The sequence below is a fragment of the Enhydra lutris genome, unplaced genomic scaffold, assembly GCF_002288905.1.
Source record: "Enhydra lutris kenyoni isolate GAN:26980312 unplaced genomic scaffold, ASM228890v2 scaffoldscaffold14, whole genome shotgun sequence".
In the NCBI taxonomy this organism is placed as follows: Eukaryota; Metazoa; Chordata; class Mammalia; order Carnivora; family Mustelidae; genus Enhydra; species Enhydra lutris.
In genome coordinates, this window is record NW_019154098.1 from 45,834,065 (window position 1) to 45,857,815 (window position 23,751).

The window sequence follows — 23,751 nt, forward strand, 5'->3', positions numbered from 1 at the left end:
TACTTGTTCCATGACCTTAAACAAGTTATCTATGTCTCAGGTTACTTATTGATAAAATTGGGATAATAGTATTATCCCATTACCATTCAGTGGGAGAGTGGGTGTGACGATGTGATCAATGGTCCCACCAAATAAGAATAAGCATCAGGATAAAAAATGAGAAAGGCGGGGCACCTGGGTGGTGTAGTCAGTTAAGTGTCTGACTCTTGGTTTTGGCGTGGGGCGTGATCTTAGGTTTCTGAGATCAAGCTCCATGTTGGGAGGAGGCTCAGCTTGAGATTCTCTCCCCCTCTCTCTGCCTCTCCCGCACACACACACTCTCTCACTTTATCTATCTCAAATAAATAAATAAATCTTTTTAAAAAATGAAAACAGGTAATGCTGGGGGTGCCTGGGTGGCCCAGTCATTAAGTGTCTGCCTTCAGCTCAGGTCATGATCCCAGGACCCGCATGGGGCTCCCCTGCTTAGTGGGAGGCCTGCTTCTCCCTCTCCCACGCCCCTGCTGGTGTTCCCTCTCTTGCTTTGTCTTTCTCTGTCAAATAAATAAATAAAATCTTAAAAAAAAAAAAAAGAAAGAAAATAGGTAAAGTTGATGTAGCTTCTTAAGGACCAGACACCTTTCCAAGAAAATCTGTGTTATATCTTTTAATCATTCAACAAGCCTGGGAGAGAGGCATTGCTTTCATTTTGCTTTGTTTTGTTTTTGAGAGGCATTGTTTTTATTCCCATTTCACAGATGAGGAAGTCAAGTCACTTGCTCAGATCATGGAGAAAGAGAGGAACTGGGATCTGAACTCAGGACATCTGACTGCAAAGCCTAGCTTAACCACAGTGCCATATGCTTCCCACATCTAGATGGAGAAGAGGAGATGACTCACTGTAGAACAGAAAGGGAAAGAATGCTGGGCTGCTAACCTATAAATCCAGATCACAGACGGCACTTACAGTAGAGGTCCCGTTTCAGGTAGACAGTTTGCTCTATAAACAGCAGGATCTGCTATCAGAGCGGGCTTGGACTTCTGAGCCTTGGGCTGCTGCCCATGGCATTCGTATCACTGGCTCAGTAACTCGAACAGAAATTCTCTGTTTGTTTCTAGGACAGTTGATTAGCCCAGTTATATAAAGATAAGAATTTTCACAGTTTTCTGCTTTTGGCAGAAAAGCAACACATTTATGAGAGTGAAACTGCTTTATATTTTAGAAAAAAAAAAACATTCTGTGGAAATAGAAAATTTGTTTGTCCTTATTTTGTTAAGAAAAAAAATTATTCCAGTCAGAACTTGCACTCACGGGCTCCCACGCACCCTAATGCTTGATGAGCCACTTCTTCCAGGGTCATTGTTAGGGCACGAGATTTTTTTTCAACAAATAGCTCTTACTAGACTTCGCATTGACAAGCCAGTAGGTGTGTAGCTGAAGTGTGTGCACGCTTGCATACGCCCGAGAATAAACACGAGTACAGTGCTGCATCGGACCCCTACCGCTCGGAAACCAGTTACTTGATGCTCAGTTACACAAATGTTCCCAAAACATTTTGAGAAAATAGTGAGGAATTATGAAATAAAAATCAGCCTTATACCAATAATCCTGATTTTCAGAGCCCAGTTTTTAATCTTTTAATCCTCATCTTGGGCTAGGATCCCTCAATAAAAAGACCAACGAGGCTATGGCATCCTGTGTGGGGCTGGTGATGTTGGGCCAAGTAGCTCACGTCAAAGGACGCCCTTGTGACCAAGATGAAGGAAATACAGACCTCTGGGAGGTACTCTGAAAGTTTTCCTGTCTTCAGGGAAAATACTCCCAACTACCAAACCTGTGTTTCATGCCTCTACCTGAGGTCATATTTATACATGTTAATCGAATAAACCAAACCTTGGGCAACCACAGAGTCAGAATTGGCTCTGACCAATTCTCACTTCATCTACTAGCACAGGTTATATAATGATCCAATGAAGTCTTCAAAATATTCCCAAACACAGATCCAACATCAACCGTTCTTACATTCGTGTTTTTAGTTTTACTTTATTTTTTAAAGATTTTATATATTTATTTGAGAGAGAGAGAGAGTTGGGGGAGAGGCAGAGGGAGAGGAAAGAGAAAAACCCAAGAGGACTCTGTGCTGAGTGCAGAGCCCAACACAGGGCTCAATCTCACATCCCTGAAGTCATGATCTGAGCCCACATCAAGAGTCAGACGTTTAACCAACTGAGCCACCCAGGAGCCCCTGTATTAGTATTTTAATGCCAGATGTAGTTTGTTCCAATTTTAAGATTATTTTTTCTATTTCTGAAAAATGCCACCAAAATTCTGCTGAAAGGGAATACATTGAATCTCTAGATTGCTTGGGGTAATATAAACATTTTAACAGTATTAAGTCTTCTAATCCACTAGCAACAGACTCTCTTTCCATTTGTATCTTTTTCAATATCTCTCATTAATGTCTTTCATTAATGTCTGTACAAGTTTTTCATCATGTTGGTGAAATTTATTTCTAGTATTTCATTCTTTTTTGATGCAACTGTAAATAAGATTGTTTTCCCAATTTCTTTTTCTGATAGCTCATTGTCAGTATATAAAAATGCAGCAGATTTTTGTATATTGCTTTTGTACACTGAAACTTTACTGAATTTATTCATTAGTTCAAACACTGTTTTCAATTGAAACTTTAGGTTTTTAGCTAATACTATTAATTAATAAACAACAAATAAATTACAACAAGGCTTAGTTTGATTAACTGACCTGTTATACTGTGTTTCTTCTTCAGTTCTCAGTATCAGACTGTTGGTCATGCACCTCATACAAGTGGATTTCCAAGTATTTATTGAACACCAATGTTGTGACAGGCATTTTTTAAATTTAAATTCCATTAGCCAATTTATAGTATATCATTAGTTTCAGATGTAGTGTCCAATAATTCATCAGTTACCTATAACACTCAGGGCTCATCACATCACGTGCCCTCCCTAACATCCATCAGCCTGTTACCCTATCCCCCACCCATCACCCCTCCAGCAACCCTTAGTTTGTTTTCTAAAGTTGAGTCTCTCATAGTTTTTCTCCCTCTCTGATGACTTCCCATTCAGTTTTCCCTCCCTTCCCCTAAGGTCCCTGCCCTGTTTCTTATATTCCTCATATGAGTAAAAACATGATAATTGTCTTTCCTGACAGGCATGTTGATCACCATGGTGAGCCTGGTGTTGTGTGAAATAAGCACATTCTCTGTCCTCATAGATTTATAATGTACAGGCTGCTGGAATAGATTAAAAAGCCACTGAGAAGAACTAGGATCAGTTCTTACAGAGATCAGTCATTGATTGGGATTAAAAGAGCCACCCATACAGCCTACCTATTTGCTGGTCAAGAATGACAGCAGAGTGGGGCGCCTGAGTGGCTTAGTTGGTTAAGAGACTGCCTTCAGCTCAGGTCATGATCTCAGGATCCTGGGATCCAGCCCCTCATTTCATCAGGATCCCGCTCAGCGAGGAGTCTGCTTCTCCCTCTCCTTCTGCCTCTGCTCTCTCTCATGCCTTCTCTCTCTCTAATAAATAAATAAAATCTTAAGAAAAAAAAAAAAAAAGAATGACAGCAGATCTTAGCAAGGCCACATTGGCAAAAACAGTCAATGGTGTTATTAATTACTATGAGCCTTTTCATTTTGCCTTTTTGTAAAATTAATTTTTTTTTTGCAAATTTTACAAATACCCATGTATCATTTCCATTTTCATTCTACCTGCATGTATATAAGCTTTCTCAGGAGTTTTGCATTTTTAGGCTTACTTCTGGGTTCTTTAGATCAAAGCACTCTTCTAATCTATCCTGTTCTGAGGTCTGTCTTTTTTTTTTTTTTTAATTTTATTTATTTATTTGACAGACAGAGATCACAAGTAGGCAGAGAGGCAGGCAGAGAGAGAGGAAGGGAAGCAGGCTCCCTGCAGAGCAGAGAGCCCGATGCGGGACTCGATCCCAGGACCCTGGGATCATGACCTGAGCCGAAGGCAGCGGCTTTAACCCACTGAGCTACCCAGGCGCCCCTGAGGTCTGTCTTTATGTCTAGGATCCTAGCCTATGATTTTAGAAAAACAACCAAAACCAAATGAATCTAAGACCCATTATTGTAGCTGATTGCTATCATGTATTTTTTTTCCCCACCCACGTCTCCCGCCGCTCCTCTCATGTCAGATAGATCCCAGAAGCTAAATCTACACTCTGGTAAGCTAAGTATCATACTGCTTATGACCCCTTATTCCCGCTGTTACTCCATCACCAATTATGCCGTCCATAAGGGATTCTGTCACGCGAGGGTCTGTTATCCAGAGACACGTAAATTTAACAGCTGTTTATTTGCAAATACAGAATGGAATGAACACATGGTTCAGAAAGATTTTTTTTTTTTTTATGCTAGTATCTTCTCATTTACATTAGATTATCCACTATACTTTTTCCTTTTTTCAATTCTGCATGTATGGTAAATAGTCTTTTTCCCACTAAACACTGAAACAGAAATGACTGGAATGTCACCAAGTGTTTCCAATAGCCAAGGCATCACAACCCCACAACAAGCAGGTGTAAGTTGCTACTGGGTACCATGCACTTCCCTGGGGACTTTACATCTGTTATGTCATTGATTATTCATAATAACCCCATGACATACATAGATGCTATGATTTCTATTCTGTAGATGAGAGAGCTGAGGGAGAAGAGTTTGTTATTTATCCAAAGTCACAGAGCTACTAGGTGCATAGCTGGAATTTAAACCCAGACATGCCTTTCTCTACCCTCCCCTCACTTTACACTGAGAATGAAGGAGAAGAGTAAAGCAGCATGAAAGGCAGGGGAAAGACTAGATAGATGGAAAGGAGATGGGTCATGGAGGGGTCATGGAGGAAAATGTCACTAACCATTGTTAATTCATTAAGGGAACATCCATTGAGCCCTATACTGACTGGACATAGTATCCATCCCTGCAACAAGTTCCTTGCCAAGTACGACAAGTTCCTTGCCCTTGGCTTCAGGAAGTAGAATCGCCAGTAAACAACTGTGGTCCTCACAAAAGGAAATAATCAGTACCAGCCACAGTGCAGAGAGCCCAGACAGAGGGCGGGGCCCTATAAGGGGAGCTGGGGAAGGCTATTCAGACATGGTACATTTTGAGCGGGACACAAGCAGTACACAGGAGTTCTCAAGCTGGCTAACAGTGGGAAGGTAGAGCAGGTGGCAGTCCAAGCAAGGACACCACAGAGCTGTGACAGATGGAGTGACGCTCTGAGAATCCCTAGTGCTCCAGAGAGATGCAGAAGAGGATGCACCGTGAAGATAAGGGCAGAAAGGCAGATGGCTTTGACGGCACATTAAGAACAGGCATTAGGACACAGAATGAGGAGACAAGAGGTATCATATGCAGGAAGGAGGCAGGTTAAAAAAAACTTGGGATGGAATAGGCCCACACAGGGCTCCTAGTCCAAGGGACCATTCTTTTTAACATATGAGGTTATCATAAACTGCAGTAAATCATGAATTTGGTTTTTCAGGTGCTTTTTATTAGGACTATGGATTATGATAGTAGGTCACCAAAATAAGCAAGTTTTGATGGAGAGAAGAGTAAGATAATATACAAAGGTAATAATGACCCTCAATCACACTTTGGGGTTCCAGGAAAGGAAGGCATAGCCTGAGAAAACTAGGAGCTTCGGTAGAGAGAGAGAAAAGGCATCCCTGAACTAGAAATGGCTGCTGAAATCCGAGGCAGGTAGCATGGAGCCAAATGGACTATTCAGTCATGTTTTGGGCATCACTGGGTTTGGATGTCAGGCACAAGGTCAACAAGTAGGACAAGGAGAAAAAATGATAGCATTATTACATCTGTCTTAAAAATTGGTCAAGTGATTTTGGTGAAAAAAAAGAAAAATCTCTTGAATTGATAATATATTAACCCCTGTAACACGGTTTGAGAAAACATTCTGAAAGACAGGCACAGTTAAATATTACCAGCATTTGGGCCAGTGTTTTTTGCTCCTTGGAGTAATATATTTTCTGTTGTGGGAAAAGCTATATAGTGGCAATCAAGATTTTCTTGATCTGGCTGCTTAAGGGCTCACTAGACCACAAAAAATGTTTTTAAAAGTGTCAGATCTGGACTCTGCCTGTAATCCTTCCCCACAGATAAGCAATCTGATTTCAAGAAAAGGAAAGAACTCTTTGTCTCCTAAATTTGTCAAGAAAGTCCTGTCAAGACTATAGCTCTATGATGTACTTGTACTATAGCAGCAAAATATACTCTCTGATTCAATATCTATGGAACACAATTTGTACTGGGTAAGAGTCAAAAGATATTGCTTATGACAGCTTATAATTGGACTTTGTGCAGGCATCATTGAAATTGTAATGCCTCTGACAGAATAATTTTTTTCTTCTAGTTTCTCTTACTTCTCTGTCTCTATAGATTATCGGTCCTGCGACATACACTTCAAATGCGAGAGCAATGGCTGAGAACCATGAAGTGAAGGTAAGTATGGCAACACAGGCTTCCAGGTAGCCACCTTCAAGTGCAACAGCAGCCCCCAAGGCCACCGTGAAGTTCAGCGTGGACAGCCTAGACTTTGGTGCCACACAGCCTCAGATCTCTATCTTATTAACCCTAAGAAATAACCCAAAGCACTTGGCCCAGTGCCTGGCACGCAGTAGACACTCAATGAATAGAAGCTGTTATTACTTTAATATTAAAGCATAAAAAGGAAAAGCTGGAGCTATGACAGCTGCTCACTTCAAAGGCATAAATTCTATCTTCCTGTCAAACCTAAGTACCTCTTTCAACTTCTCATGAATATCTGGAGCCATAAACATGCCTAAAACCCTTATTAGTACCACAGGCTGACATTTTATGTATCAATTTCTTGGGCTGTCCTCTCTCTTCCACAGTATTCTTTAGAAGGTGATGTAAAAGGTAAGAGATCAATAAGTAGAAACTGCAGATTTTTGGTCTTACCATTTTTATCTGCTCTCCTCAGTATCTGAAAGAGAAAAGAGAAAACTTTTATTACCACTTTTTGCATTTGCAGTGAACATTATACTCACACATAATTTGCCCATAAGTAAATAAAAGAAATTCCAATATTTATTTATTTATTTATTTATTTATTTATTTATTTGTCAGAGGGAGAGAGAGGGAGAGCTAGAGACAGAGAGACAGAGTATACACAGGCTGAGGAAGCAGCAGGCACAGGGAGAAGTAGGCTCTCCCCTGAGCAAAGCCTCTGTGGGACTCGATCCCAGGACCCTGGGGTCATGACCTGAGCCAAAGGAAAATGCTCAAAAGACTGAACCACCCAGGCGTCCCATGGAAATTCCAATTTTAAATAAAGGTTTCCAAATTGAGATGTTTCTTTATAATAGTGAGAAACTGAAAACAACCTAAATGTCTTTGAACAAGTGAATGGACAAAAAACCTGTGGCACATCCATACAGTGAATACTACTGAGCAATAAAGAGGAATGGGCTCTTGATACACACAATAACTTGGATAGACTGCTAAGTAATGATGTTAAGTAAAAATCTAGATACAAAAAAAGTACCTGCTATAGATTCCATTTATATGAAATTCTAGAAAATGCAAACAAATCTACAGTGACAGAAAGATTAAAGGGTTGCATACAAATGAGCAGGGAGGGCATTATAAAAAGACACAAGAAAACTTTTTGGAGTGGTAAATATATTTATTATCTCGATTATGGTAATGGTCTCATAGGCATATACATATGTAAAAACTCATCAAATTTTCACTTTAAATATGTGCAATTTAATGTAAGTCAGTCATAGCTCAATAAACTGGGAATAAATAGGAACAAAAAATAAGAAATTATGGATAGAGCTAATGCACCTACATTAAATCTTACTTTACTTCTCTGCATTAATTGTAATATCTTTGGTGGCTAAGACCTACTTGGCCATCAGCTATCTTGGATAATGAGTTCAAAATGTTTTTCTGGGCAACGAGTCTTTTCTCTCCTCTTGGCCCACGAGCTCAAGGACTGGACAGAGCACTCGGACCTGGCAAACAAGGTGTCATATCGCTCTGGCCACAGTGACTCCTCAGGCAGAAGCACAGGAAGGTCATGGCTTTCCTTTAATTATCAAGACAGACACATTTTCTTGGGGCTGACTCTGCACCCGAGAAGATACAGGTAAGAAGCTGCTGTCCTCCCTTCTATTATTATATCCATTATGGGTTGAACCGCGTTGCCTCAAAACAAACGTGGAAGTCCTAACCCCTAGTAACCGTGAAGGTGACCTTGTTGAAAAATAGTCTTTGCTGATGTAATTAAATTAAGATATGATCTTACCAGATTGGGGTGGGCCCTACATCCAAAGACTGGTGACTTTATAAGGAAGTGAGATTCAGAGAAGAAAAGACAGAGGAGACCATATGATAATGGAGGCAGATATCAGTGTGATGCTGCTACAAGCCAAGGAACGTGAAGGACTGGCCACTGTGAGAAGCTAGGAGATAGGCATCAAGCAGATTCTCCCCAGCAGCCTTTCAAGGGAGTGAAGCCCTACCTACACCTTGATGGCACCCATGTAGCCCCCAGAACTGACAGAACACATCTGGTTATGGAAGGCACCCCCTGCGCAGGACACTTACGGCAGCCATAGGAAACCAATACAACATATAACCTGAATGGAACCAGCCATCAAGAAACCAGTGTCCATCAGGAGACTGAAGGAAGTGGATCCCAGTGACACTCTCTGAGCTTCTGATCAAGCCATCCTGACAAGATGATCTCCACTTTTTATTGCAGGAGTCAATAAATTATTGTTTTAAATCTCAAGATAGTTTGGGTTATTTTTCTTTCTGTTAACAACAATCAAATTAGCCCTAGCTGACAGTATAGATGGACAGGAAAAAAAAATCTGGAAAATACAACACACAGCTATGTTATATATAGTACCAAAGAAAATGTCCCTTTATCATATTGGAAAGATAACCTTGAATCACATGAAAGGGATATTTGAGGATCATTTTTCTGAGCAATGTACGGTTATGTTAAGTAACCAGAGCTACTCTTAAATTTAGGTCATCACTTCTTGGTGGGCAGCTTGAAACATGAGCAATAGTTTTTACTCCCAAAGTTTTATGGCTTTCTACTATACAAACATTATTCTTTTTCCTTCTGTTGACTTTACAAAGATGAAGTATGCTTAAATCTAATCATTATTATAATGTGTTTATTATAAGATATGAATATGATTAATAAAAATCTCACCAATGAGAAATTTCCAACAAAAGATATGTATCATCCTGACTTGTGTGCATAAGTTGGTGCCCCTTTATCAACTTAAATTTATTTAGTTATTGTAAGAAAACTTTCAGTCATAAGAGCTTCTATGCTTAGAGCAGAATGAGACACAAATTCTTTTTAGTCCACAGAGGTAATTTCCAGTGGGGGTTTTGGGAATTCATCTACCATTCCCAGCTTCCCCCTCTCCTTTGAAACTATGAAGCCCCAGCTGAGAGGGAGACATAAAACACAGCCTAATTCTTACCTTTAATATGCCCTAAGATTCTATTTCAAGGTCTTTTGGGTCCTTATGAGTAACAAGAAGAGGAATAACCATACACCAGAGACTCGGACCCCTGACTTCCAACTGCCTTAAATAGTATTCAGCCTCCTAGCAATGAAATTAAGACAGTAGCTTTCTTTATTAAGACAGTTCTTTGTAGTTAAATATGAACAGGACTGTCCCTGCTGCAAACTTTGCCTCTGAGCCCACAGACTAATAAAAAATGTACTGCAGATGAAAACTGAGCTCATCACATTACGCCTTCATAGTCATCTTACCAATTAGCACCACAGGATAGATCGTAAATAGATATAAATATTATGGTCACCATTAAAACTCAAATGCACAGGTTTTGCTGTGTTTTTGCAACAATTTAAGATTTATCAAATAGCATCCTTTACCCCAAAAGCTATTCTTTGATGGCCTTCATTGAAATTCCTCATTTCTCATCTGAAGTTATTGAAGGCAGGTGTTAAAAGGCAAATGTTATCTCGGAGGCCTAAAAAACTGACAGTCACTATTTACTGAACTAATATTTGCTAAGTGCTCCCTACTCTGTACCAGGTTAAAATTAAGTAATGAGATGTGCCAGTCAGCCTCCTGAGAAATGGGGATAGAGGGCAGGGTAGTTGGCACTCATCCAGAACGCGGAGTGGCTTCCAGAAGGGAAGACCTGCTAGGTAAACCATAGAGAGCAGACCTTGACCTCCAGGAAGCAGTTTTGCTACCACTCTGCTAGTTGCCATGAAAAGGATGCAGGGGAGTGGGCACTAAATGAGGAATGGAGAAAAGGTATGCGCATACATTTTTATCTTCTTAATCTTGCCTAGAATAGGCCTTGCGTGAGCAGTTCTACATGTATTATAACATTAAAAACAAGTTTCTCTTATTTCTGCAGATTCTTAAAATTAGGAGTGGTATCTGCCTGGCCAATTAGGGTAGACGATGAGAGGGTTACCTGCCATTCTCCCAACGGAACAATCTCACTCAAATTATCTAGTGCATGCTAGGCAAGATAGGAGGTATGCGGCTCTAACAGACTTCGGTCACAGAACCATTATACCTGGAAAATGGTTTCTTTTGTTCCTTTTTTTTCTTTTTTAAGATTTTATTTATTTATTTGAGAGAGAGAGAGAGAGAGCATGAGAAGGCGTAGGGTCAGAGGGAGATACAGACTCCCCACTGAGCAGGGACCCAACGCAGGACTCGATCCCAGGACTCCAGGATCATGACCTGAGCTAAAGGTAATTGCTGAACCAACTGAGCCACCCAGGCACCCCTGGAAAACGGTTTCTGCCCTGACAGTGCCCGTCCATCTCATATCTTCTACAGATGAGTATACATGCATATGTACAGACCTTCAGAATTCACTATCTTTGCCAAGCAAAGTTGTCTCTTGTTTTCACCAAGTCCCTGACCATCCGGGCACTGTGCCTTTTGTTCAGGGTTCATGGGCGTGCATACTTGGTTGGGGGAAGGAAGAGAAGACAAACAGTAAAATCATCTCTTGCCTTCAGAACCTCCCAGGCGCCACTTCTGCCTCTAGTCAAATGAGGAAGGGCCACTGCCCTTCCAGCTAAAAACCAAAACTGTTCGAGAGAAGACAGTGGCATCAAGTGGTGACGTTGTAACCAACTTCTCATTTTTTGTGCTTGGTTTTTCTCCCGTTGCACAGGAGCAGAGCTGATGAATGTAAAGATTCAGGAGAGGGGCCACATGCTATACAGACTAGGATTCTAAAGTTTATTCTTTGTTATCTGAGATGAACTAACCTGGGAAAGGAGAAGGTGCAGGTATTAAGACGGAAAAAAACCGTCTTGGTCCTGGACTTTCCACGTTGCTGCAAAGGAAACCCAGTGCAGTCCCTCTCCTGCCGGCGGCAAGTGGGCTGGAGTGCATGCCCTCGCTTTGCTACTGACACTGAGTGTTCTAAGCCCCCCAGGAGGCATTCAAGAGTATTGATGATGAACGGAGATATCATTCTGTCATTTTTTAAGACAGAAAATAATATACACCAGATTCATAATGGAACAGTGTCTGTATTAATTTGTGGATTTGGCTACTGCTACTTAGGCATTCAAAAGGGAACACTGATGTAGCAATAATAGTTCCAATTTATATAGCACATTTCCCTTTTCTTCTCAGTTTTCTTATCCTATGAACTCTCACTTAATACAACAACCTCTAGAATTAAGTACCATAGTCATCACTGTTGCTCATTTGGACATAAGGAAAATGAAGCAAAAGCCAATAGTTATGGTAAGTCTCTCCCTGATTTCTTATCTATGGTTTCTTTCTTACCAGCTGGACATGCCTAGTCATGTCATCAACAGTATCCTCAAAAGCAGTTCAGATCATTTCTCAGAGGACTGATTATTACAGCAGCATTGGAATACAAGCACTGGAAATCAAAGTTTTCCTCAAATTTGGAAATTAGTCTGTGTGATGCAGAAAGCCCTAATGGGTTTCATTCCTTTTCCTTTTTGGAATAGGGGATATCTATTTTCTTATTATAATCTGAATGGAATTCACAAAGCAATCTTTTTTAGCACTGCTACTAGAATATATTAAAACAAATCAAATAAATTATGTATTTATAGTTCACATTTTATTTTTGCTAAAAGCAATATGATCCAGAAATGAATAATTCAAAAATCCCCAAGTAAATCCTTTTTCATGTCATATATTTCACCAGAGTGGTAGATTTTTCACAAAATATCTCAAAGAAAAGTGTAAACAAAATCTTTCCTATTCGACATAAAATCCAGTGGCAGGTTTTTTTCTTTTATAGACACTAACATTTTACTGGCAAACAAGCATGTCAACACCTCTCATGTGAAATCAGTTTTATATTTTTATTTTTAAAATCTAGAAATAGAAGAGGGTAAGGGTATCCTATTCATAGAGTACGTGTTCCTTCAGGACGGGGACCTGATGCTATTTATTTACAGAGCTTGAGATCAATCATGTAAATACAATAATAAATAAGATTTTAATTTCCTCGTTTTTCTTTTTTTTCTTTTTGAATAGCAGCTTGAACAGTTGGGCCAAGATTAGTGTGTATGTCAAAGAGGATGACCTTCATTTATACAGTTCAATCCTTCCATCTCTACAGTATCACCAGGATTTGTTCACTGCTTTAAGAAAGTCACAGAGGAGCACTTGATATCCTTGGGGGACGAGTGAAGATCAGGCCAGAATGAATGGAGGGCTCTCTTGCCTTCTCTGAATCAACTTTCCGGGAGCTTAGCCATTGACCTCATAACAGACATGAGTTTCTGGGACCCTGAAGAGTCCTTTCTCAGGGGTGCTGTGTGCCCCCTTCTCCCAGCAAGGTTTCCTCAAGGGCTTTTTGGCCCGGAATGGGAATCAGATTGTTTCAGTGGGAAGATGGCCTGCCAGGAAAGCCTGGATCTCCAACTAGAACTGCATGGTAATGAGGGGAGGAAGCTGCCAGAAGACACAGCTGAGCCTTACCTACAACATTTGCCTTAGACCAGATATAACTATTAATACGGTTTTCTCTCCCAATTAAAAAATCCTAGCTAATCCATTCAAAATAAACTTGGGAGGGCTCCTCACCCCATCCCCCTTATCTTCATGACATCTGCTTCACCATTATGATGCTGCTAAACTGATTCCCTCACATTTTCATCTCTCCACAAATAAATGTACTTTAATTTTATATATAGCTGGATTTTCATAAGAAATGATCCCAGGGAAGGGTAGAGGAAAGAACACACAAGCACTCCTCAATACCTTTTGCCAATTTTCTCTCGCGCTTAAATGAGAAGGGGCCAGAATTGTCCCCACTGAGCCAGCAACTACCTCCAGGGGACAGCATAAATGTGACAATTGAGGGGCAGAGGGAGCAGGAGCTGAGGGACAGGAAAACAGTGAATCCTAACAGCAGAGAAAAGAGCTGGGCAACAAGGTGAAATAAATAAATAAATGACCAGAAAATGCAGAAAGGGACAGTAAAGCAAAAATTGAGAAATAAATAAGAAACAAAACTGCTGTAAAAGTAAAAACCGCAGCGTGAGGGCAGAAAAATGGAAAAAAGAAAACCAAGAATGAGAAGGAACCATCACCATCTCAGAAAATAAGGAAGGGACTCAATCCCGAAAGGAGGGGTGGGGGAGAGGCCCAAAGGAAGAACAGTCAAAAGGCAGAATTGATGAATGGTAATTGAAACTTGGAGAGGTATAGGGAAGGAGAGTAACAGGAGAGAAAAAGGGGGGAAACAGGAGGTGGCAATGAAAAAAGTATCATCATGAAGGAGGTGTAAAACAGGAAAACAAGTGTGTTTGCAAAGTAATTGTTCTCTGTGGGGGTTGGGGAGGGTGGCGTGGCATCACAATCTCTGTTCCCCCCATCGCCTTTGAGCTTCAGGGAGACAGGGGCTGCAAACAAGGCACATCAGAAAGGAGTTGAGTTAATGTTCCCTCCTGCCATTAGTCCCCTTTAAAATGCTCTCTTCAGCTGAATGGAGACTGTTGTAGTTACACATCGAGTCCCCAATGAAACTCACGTCGTTGGAAAATTTAACTTTTGCCGTTCATTCAGGGTTGTTAAGCCCCGAGCTGCAGGTGCGGTGCAACCCTTTCTACAAGTTGAATGAGAGTCATTTCTCCCGCATTTGCTCGATGCGTTTACAGGGGGTTGGGGGAGCAAGGTAGGTGGTAGTTCTCGCTGGCGTTCTGGGGACAAAACAGCTGATCAGCTGCTGAGCAGCGCCTGGACCCACCGCCCTCCTCCCGGGGAAGAGGAAAGATGCAGGGGGACCAACGACCCAACTCCTGCGCCCTGGACTTACGTCGAGGAAGATCGACATGCCCTTGGACAGCTGCAGGGCAGAGCTGAGCTCTTCCGAGGAGTTGTTGGAGGACGGCGACGTCTCCCGGGAGTCCTCCATCCTTCGGAGTCCTGGCGGCGGCGGCCGGAGCGGGACTGGGCGGCCGCACAGTCTCGGGCAAGGGCGCGGCCGCAGTGCTGCGGGGCTCCGGCTCTCAGGCGGGCGTTCGCTCCCGCGCGCCTCCCCGGCGTCTCTCTCCGCTCGCTCCCCCTCCCGGCTCGGGCCTCCGCGCTCCCACGCGCTCTCGCTCGCGCCTCCCCCTTCCCCCGGCTGCTGGCGCGGGATCCGTCTCCTCCCAGCACTTAGCAACCGCTGCGCCCCTCGCGGGGAGCGGAGTCTGACCCCCGCACTGCCATTGGCCGCCGCCGGAGACGACCCCGGAGACCCCGCCCAACCCTCACGCCCCCAGCCGAGAGGTGGCAGACCCAGACCCGTACCCACGCGAGGGCGTGTGTCCTGAGAGCCAAAGCGCGAAGTCAAGGCGCCCCCGAGCCTACCCTCACGGGGGAAACCATTCGAGTTAAGAGAGATTCGAACTGATTTTGCCAACTTTGCTTTTCGTCCAAGCGGACCTGTCTGCCCCACCCTCCACAAAGTGGGTGGGTCTAATAGCCACCACAATTAGTAGGGGTCTGGATTGGCGTAGGCATTAAATCATTAAGTTTTGGAATCTTGGAGCCCTGGGTTTCAAACCTGCCTCAGTTCCTCTTTTATCTTCTGATCTAGGAGGTTGTTAAATCTTTAAGCCCCAGTTTTCTTCGTCAGTATAATGGTCACAAAGATGGTGCTTACCTAAAAGTCTTCGAGGCTTAAATGTGGACTAACCACCTACAAAGGTAGTGAGTGCTATGGACTCTGCACAGAGTGAGGAAAAGAAACAAACAAACCTTTAGTATATGGAAATGATTATCAGGTAAAGTTCAAGCAGAAATTTTGCAAAATAGAAGTCACAGTAAAGAATGCAATCCCTATCTATGCTTAAGCATTTAAACTAGGATAATTATTCAATATTTGGAGGCTTCTATAAACCCTGCAAAAATGGGAATCTCTCCTTTCATCAGAAGAGGATAATATCCACTCTTTATTGGACATCTAAAATGGGCAAGGCGTAGGCCAGTTGCTGTGTGGGTTACGAAGTTGAACAATCTGGGAGCAAGATGAGTCAAAGACAATCGCATCTTGTCTTAACAGGACCCTACCTATGAGAATTGATGGGGTGGATCCAGATCTCCATTTTGTGGCCTCCTAAGAAACGGAATATGTTCTTTCTAGAAGATACGTCCACAAACAATATAGGACAAAATGTGTCTTAAGTCATATATAAAGGACTATGGGTTTCTTAGGAGGTATGGTTTTATACTTTAACTGTTGGTTCCTTTGCTTGATAAAAGGGGTAGTATTTGAAATGGATCTTAAACATTGGTAGATACTCCATAGGTTACAGAAATAGAAGAAGACATTCAAGGTAGAGGGAACAGCCTGAACAAAGGCATGGTACCAGGAAAACACATGGAATCTGTAATCAGTCCACTGGGATTCTTTTAAAAGATACAGAATCCCAGTCTCTACTCCAGGCTTATTGAATCAGAATATGAAAGTAGGAGACTCAGGAATCTAAATCCTGCTCCCACTCATAATTCCTATACAGGTGCTCTGTAGCAGGACCATGCCCAGGATGAGGCCAGGAAAGCGCCTGGGCAGCACATGTAATGAGATGTTCCCCTGCATTTGCATGATTCTGAGAGTGACTGCCTTCTTCAATTTTGCACCCTAGCTGCCTCATTCATTTCATGTGCATCCCAGTCCTTCTCTGCAGGTCAGTGTTTGCAGGACATCAATCCAGTTGTTCTCAACTCTGGCTCTGAATGGACTTACCAAGGATGTATGGCAACTTTAAAATGTGGCCACAAGGGGCGCCTGGGTGGCTCAGTGGGTGAAAGCCTCTCCCTTTGGCTCAGGTCCTGATCTCAGGGTCCTGGGATGGAGCCCTGCATCGGGCTCTCTTCTTAGCGGGGGGGCCTGCTCCTTCCTTTCTCCCTGCCTGCCTTTCTGCCTACTTGTGATCTCTCTCTGTCAAATAAAAAAATAAAATCTTTTAAAAAAATGTGGCCACAAATTCATTGACATTCTTCCTTCCTATAGAGAAGAGGGTCCCCTCCCTTGAAGGATCCTGACTGTTTGATGAATAAAATGCAACAGAAGTGATGCTATGTGCCACCTGAGGCTAGGTATGTAAAAGGCCCCACAATTCCGCCTTTTTCAGGGGAATATTTGTTCCTGGGCTTCCTGGGGGCAATTTGACTACATTGAGCCACCGTGTGCTTCGAGGAGGCTATATGGGGAAGCACATGTAGACAGGCTGGGTAACAATACCAGCTGAGCTTAGCCTTTGAGGCATCCCAGTCTAAGCCATGAAAAAGTGAATAAAGAAACCTCTAGATGATTCCAGCACCTAGCTATTTGAGACACGCCTAGCCATTGTGGTTTTTTGAGCCAAGACCCCAACATCATAGAGCAGAAACACACCATCAGTGCTGTGTTCCTTTTGAATTTGTGACCCACAGAATTTGGGAGCATTCGGAAATGCTCTCTGTTTTATACAAATAAGTCTTGAGTGCTTTGTTTTGCAACAATAGATGACCAGAATAAGAAGCTTTTAAAAACTCCAAAAACCTAGAAAAACGAAATTGGTGCCTGTGCATCACCCCAGATTCATATTCAAGTAGCATGCAGTAGAGCCCTGGGCATCAGCATTTTAAAAAAAATCTCCCCATGTGATTTTGATGTGCAGCCTGGATTGAAAACCATTGAGCTGGTCTATACTGTTCATTTAGGGAAATAGTAGAATGAAACATCAGAAGATCGGCAGAGGCCATTAAGTGAAGACTCTTGAAGTCCAGGGGTTAGAACTCTGGACTTAATTAGAACATTAAATTCATCAGCGCATATGTTAATTGGAGCAGTGCTTGAGAAATAGTAATCTGGCATCGTTGTCTGCTTTTACCTTATTAACCATAAATCTTATTATGTGCATTGCTGGAATAGTGCCTTCCCTTGGCCAAGGGCTCGTCAAAGGAAAAAACAAAATCATTAAAAACAGACTGTCCAACTCAACAAATGGGTACTGGTCTTCAAATTACTGAACAGGGAAAGCTAGAAAGAGAAGGAGAAGGGATGCCACTCATGGACATCCAGCTTGCAAGTTAAGGAAAATATGATATTCTTTGTTCCTGCTGTGCATAGAGCAATGAACAGATACTTCTGCATCAAGTGAGGTTTATTTTTTTTAACATTTTTATTTATTTGACAGACAGAGATCACAAGTAGAAAGAGAGGCAGGCAGAGAGAGAGGGGGAAGCAGGCTCCCCGCTGAGCAGAGAGCCCGAGGCGGGGCTCAATCCCAGGACCCTGAGATCATGACCTGAGCCGAAGGCGGAGGCTGTAACCCACTGAGCCACCCAGGCACCCTCAAGTGAGGTTTAAATCTGGTCTCTCTAACCCAGACTGTGGGTCCCTCAGTCCTTAAATTCAGCCCTGCAAGTGGTAATGCTGTGGTGACTGTCCCTCAGTAACAAGAACAAGTGACAAAGAAGGTCTTCTCTGGTTATAGATGAAAAATGGGAGAATAATCAGTAGTCATCATTCAAACCCAGGAAGCTATTTGTAACACTTCAGTTCGAATGTTACTCCTACCTTCGCCAACACGAATGGTATTTTCTGTACCTGTGGTGTTGCTTATTTCCTCTAATGGGCCATAAAGAAGAAATATAAATTATTAAACACCAACTAGTCCTTAATTTTTTTTTATGATTTCAGCATAAACCATAAAGCTATAGCTGACTTCTCTTTTTAATGGAAATGTCATGTTCATAGAAGGATCCAATGGAAACGGATGGCAATTAGATTCCCATTCACAGCCAAATTCAATAGGCTCTACAAAGTGGTAACCAAACATATTTTTAGTTTTTTTTTTTAATGTAGAAAACGTGCATTTTTGAAAACTGTTTTCACACATCATTTTTCTGAAACACAGATGCTTCCCTGCTGTATGTAGTATCAGTTACAAATAGAGACAGCCGACTTGGGGGAGGAAATGCATCTCCTTACCAAATTCTTTGTAGCAAGATCCTGGGGGGAAAAAAAAAGAATTGTAATTCTAGATTCCAGCTCTCGGGCTTCTTATGATAAGACATTGACACGAAGGTATTTCTAGCATTTCAGGAGATGATAGCTGGGCGGGAACATATTATATTTCAATCCATCTCTGGTTCACGGAGGAACTGTTATCTAAACCACTTCAGACAGCCAAGAATCGATCTTAGTTATATTTTAAAAATTCTACAGAAGGTTATTCTCTGAAGCAATGATTCAGAACCCTTTCAGTCAGTTTAGTGGACATTTTCATTGCTTTGGCAGCCTAAGATCCAAACCTTCCTTATTTAGGGACATGTTCCCATGGTGGGGATCCTGATTGGGGGCAGACTGCTCTTCAAAGGAGGGAAGATGGTCCTGGGAAAAGGGACAGATCACAGATCTGTCAAGACAGCAGAGACAGACCTAGGCTCAGTTGACAGGATGCTTTGCCTGGGACTTTAAATCTGGGACAGGAAGGGAAGTTTATTAATGGCGGTGGACAAAAGCTACGTACTGTTGAAGGGCCACAATGTCATCTGAGCCCCTGAAGACAACTTTACCGTATGATAAGGAAACTCTGGCTGTGGTTTTGGTAGGCTTGTCCTCTAAGCTTGATCTCTAGCTTTCCTCTCCACTTCCTGATTAACTAAGCATCCTTCAAAGTTTTTGTTTGTTTGTTTGTTTTGGTTTGTTTTTTTTTTTTTTCTGTTTTACATTGGTCAGTTAGTGTGTATGTGTGGACATTTAAGTTCTAGCCTTTTAGAAAATTTCAATTATATAATACAGTGTTATCAACTATAGTCACTTTGTTTTACATTAGATCTTCATGTATTCATCTTGTAGCTGAAAGTTTGTACACCAGCCTCTCGTTTGCCTGCACACCCATGCAGCCTTTGGTGCCCACTCTTCTACTGTTCTTCTGAGTTCAACATTTTTCTTTCTAAGACTACAGTATAAGCGATACTGAGCAGGATTGTCTTTCTCTGCCTGGTTTATTTCATTTGGCATAATGCCCTCAAGGCCCAGCCATGTTGTCACAAATGGCAGGATTTCCTTCTTTCTCATGGTGACTCTATCACATCTTCTTTATCCGTTCATCCATCAGTGGATACTTTCAGTGGTTTCCACATCTTGGCTACTGTGACTAATGCTTCAATGAACATAGGAGGGCAGATACCTCTTCAAGATCCTATTTTCATTTCTTTTGGATATATACCCAGAAGTAGGATGACTGGATCTTTTGATCATTCTATTTTTAATTGTTTGAGCAAGCTCCATACTATTTTCCATATGGAAAAGTTTACCAGAAAACTCTGAAAAGCTAGTAAAAGTTAGTTTTTGATGCTTGAACTCTGATAAACTAAGTCTAAATTTCTTCTGTTAAAGAGAGCCATTTGTTAAGTCCTTGGGGAAAAATGGTTAGAAAAAAATAGTTCTATTCAGACATTTGCTTAGTGTCTGCTTCATGCTAAGCAAGTGACAGGCACAGCTGGGAAAATGTTGGGAAAGACTGGCCCTGGCCCTTGCAAAACATATGCAACTTACAGAGACACTATTTTAATAGATAATTTTAATGCAGTGAGACAAGAGTTAACACCAGAGGTTTTCAATGAGTGCAGACAGAGGACAGAGGAGGGCACAATTCCCCATTAGTATCTATTCTGCATAGCCATTTACGTAACTGTATATCAACTTAGGGCTCAGAAATAGTAAGTGCCATGGGCCAAAATGATTAACAAATAATGGCTATTTTCCTTTGAGCCATTTTACCCTGGGGATAATTTTTTTTCTGGAATACCACTGTGTGAGTAAAATAAAGTTGCTGTCTGGCAGTTTACTTGACAAACAGCTCTAGCATCTTGTAACATCAAACAAACCTCAAATACCCAGTATCATTCACCACCCCTACGCATTCCTATAGACAGCGTGCCTTGAGGAGGTGGGGGGATTGGTGAGCCTGGTGGTGGGTATTATGGAGGGCACTGTATTGCATGGAGCACTGGGTGTGGTGTATAAACAATGAATTCTGGAACACTGAAAAGAAATTTTAAAAAGCCAAGGTTGAGTTATTGTGTGCAAAGAGCTTAGTAAACATTAGGCACAGAGAGACTGTTCAACAAAGATAATTATTTTTATCCCAACCAGCACCATTACTTTGCACCCATACTAGAAGGACCAGAGACATTTCACATAAAATGCATGGTGGGGTGTCTGGCACATAAGGGTGTTTGTTTGTTTTAAGATTTCATCTATTTATTTGAGAGAGAGCACAAGAGGAGGGAGAGTCAGCAGGAGAAACAGACTGTCCACTGAGCAGGGAGGCTGATGCAGAGCTCAATCCCAGGACTCCAACACCATGACCCAAGCCGAAGGCCATTGCCTTAGCCACACAGGCACTCCCAAAGGGTGTCTTTTGGGGTTTTCTTGTTTGTTTTTAAGATTTTATTTATTTGACACACAGAGAGAGAAATCACAAGTAGAGAGGTAGGCAGAGAGAGAGGGGGAAGCGGGCTCTCCATTGAGCAGAGAGACTGATGCGGGACTCGATCCCAAGACCCTGGGATCATGACCTGAGCCAAAGGCAGAGGCTTAACCCTCTGAGCCACCCAGGCATCCCAAAAGGGTGTTTAAAAACAAAATTCAACTGAGTACATCTGAAGATCTGTTTGGCTTTATTTAACAATTCATGAATTGGGCAGTATCCCATCTAGCAAATAGAGGGGCGCTCCACAGAGCTAATCAAGAGAAAGAGTTTTAAAGGCAGAGAGAAGGCATTGAAAAAAGAAGAGGAAAGGAATTTATTAGCAAAGAATAAATTGTTTAGGCAAGTTTGCTGTCCTAAGGGGAATAGAAGGCATCTATCAGAAATTTCCTACTATTGATCAGGAAATTCCATGTTGACTGTTAAAGGTCACGTTATCTGGGGGGTTCCCTGCAGTTATGTCAGGTTTTCAGTCTTGCTTTACTGACACCGTTTGGGGCCTGTGGTTTTCTTTTCAACAGGGTTCTGGTAACCAGTGATGGTCACTGTTATTTATTAAATTGTTATCTATAGCCTCGGACACCACTGACTCCTCCCTCCTTGAAATTCTTATCCGGGTTTCTGATCCTGTTCTTTTATAAATTTTTTTTAAGGATTTTATTTATTTATTTGACAGACAGAGATCACAAGTAGGCAGAGAGGCAGGCGGGGGGGCGGGGAAGCAGGCTCCCCACTGAGCAGAGAGCCCCGTGTGGGGCTCGATCCCAGAACCCTGGGATCATGACCTGAGCCGAAAGCAGAGGCCTAACCCACTGAGCCATCCAGGTGCCCTCTGATCCTGTTCTAACTTGTCTGCTTAGTCCTGTTCATGGATCTTTTAATTCTTCCAAATGTTAATGTTTTTTTTTTAAGTAGTTCTATTTTTTTTTAAGATTTTATTTATTTATTTGAGAGAGAGAGAGAGCAAGAGAAGGGAGAGGGTCAGAGGGAGAAGCAGACTCCCCACGGAGCAGGGAGGCCCATGCAGGACTCAATCCCGGGACTCCAGGATCAAGACCTGAACGAAGACAGTTACTTAACCAACTGAGCCACCCAGGAGCCCTAAATGTTAACGTTTTCTAAACAGTGTCCCTGATTCACCTTTTTCTTTCTTGCTTGTTCCCATCCTCACTCTCCTCTCCTCTACTCCCTGATATTACCCAGTCCCATTGTTTCCACTGGTCTTCAGACTGATGACTTTGTAACCAGCAGAGCTGTCCCCTCCTGCAGATTCTTATTTCAGTCTATCTGATGCATATCTCCCTTATTAATGTTTCTTGGGCATTTTGAATTGAACATGTCTAAAAATGAATTCATCATTTTCTCATCATTATCCTAGCTTCCATATCTTGTTGAAGAATGTCATCCTTCATCAATTTATCCAAACAAGAAACCCGGGAGTAACTTCAGACTCCTTCCAACACTGCCTCCATCTTATCCTCACCCCTATCCAATCAGTTGCAAAGATTATCTTGGAATCCATCCTCTCCCTCCATCCTCACTGCCATCACCTGAGACCAGGTAACTGTCATCTCTCACCTGGAGCAGTGCCCCAGCCACCAGGTTTCCCTGCCTCCAGCCTGTCCTACATGCTTTCTACCTTTTACAGAGCCAGACATCTAAAATGCACATCTCAGAATGGCATACACCTGCTTAAAATCCTTCAGAAGTTCACTGGAGCCTTCAAGATAAAATCACTTTTGCCTCAGTCACCTCTTGCCATTCTCCCCCTGCCTCCTTCCCAGCCTCTACATTCTAAGCCCGCAGATTTACTGGAGTGAAATGGAGTGGTTAGGCAGACAAGGTGGTGTCTCATTGTGGTTTTTATTTTTGTTTCCCTGATGATGAGTAATGTTGAGCATTCAACACTTACAAGGTGGTGTCTCATTGTGGTTTTTATTTTTATTTCTCTGATGATGAGTAATGTTGAGCATTCTTATCTAAAAGACCTGGGCTCAAATCCCAGCCTACCTTCTTATTACCATTGGATAATAATACTAAGGCACTTGACCGAGCCTCTCTTTTTCTCAACTCATAAATAGAAATAAGAATGCTACCTACTGAGCACAGTTTAGATGAAGATTCAGTTAAATAATGCATGTAAAACCCTTAGCATGGTACCTTGCACAAAAATAATGGCACTAATATGTGGTTATTTATCATTACTTGCAGATCCTTGGATATGCATAGTTCTCCCATACTCCTGGGCTTTTGCCCTTGGCATTCTCTGCCTAGAATAAACATCTTCCTTAATTGGCCTGTACACCATTTAGTTGGGTTTTAAGATTCAGCTCAGGCATCTTTTCCTCTCTCATCCCTCTTCCCCCCAGCAATCCCCAGAACTGGGGGTTTCCCTCCTCCTTGTTTCAATAGCACTCTCTACATGCCCCCTTAACACATTTTTTAAAAAGTAAATCTTTAGTATCCTTTTTGCTTGCCTATCTGCATAAACTCTGAGATGCTAGAAAGTAAAAACTGCATTTTTCATTTGTATCTTGTACCTGGTAAATTGCTAGACACATAGCGGGCACTCAGTAAATGTGGAAGAATAAATAAGAAAGAAAGATTAAGTAAATCTTATACTCAACATAGGAATTAGAGTAAAAGAATGAAGGATGTTACCTGCTTCCTTGTCATAATATCCAATTATATGAATTGATGATAAAAACATACAGAGACAAA

General features: G+C 41.9%; 1 protein-coding gene across 1 annotated transcript in view; it reads right to left on the minus strand.

Annotated features, from left to right (window-relative positions):
* Positions 1-14,501, minus strand: part of LOC111146817 (N-terminal EF-hand calcium binding protein 1) — a 210,446-nt gene extending 195,945 nt beyond the window's left edge. Inside the window, exons 1-2 of the mRNA XM_022502513.1 lie at positions 14,376-14,501; positions 6,984-7,008 (exon numbers count right to left, since the gene is read on the minus strand). Coding sequence (XP_022358221.1) covers positions 6,984-7,008; positions 14,376-14,474 — 124 coding nt within the window. The 5' untranslated portion in view covers positions 14,475-14,501. The remainder of the gene's footprint in view (positions 1-6,983; positions 7,009-14,375) is intronic.
* Positions 14,502-23,751: the final 9,250 nt, after the last annotated feature.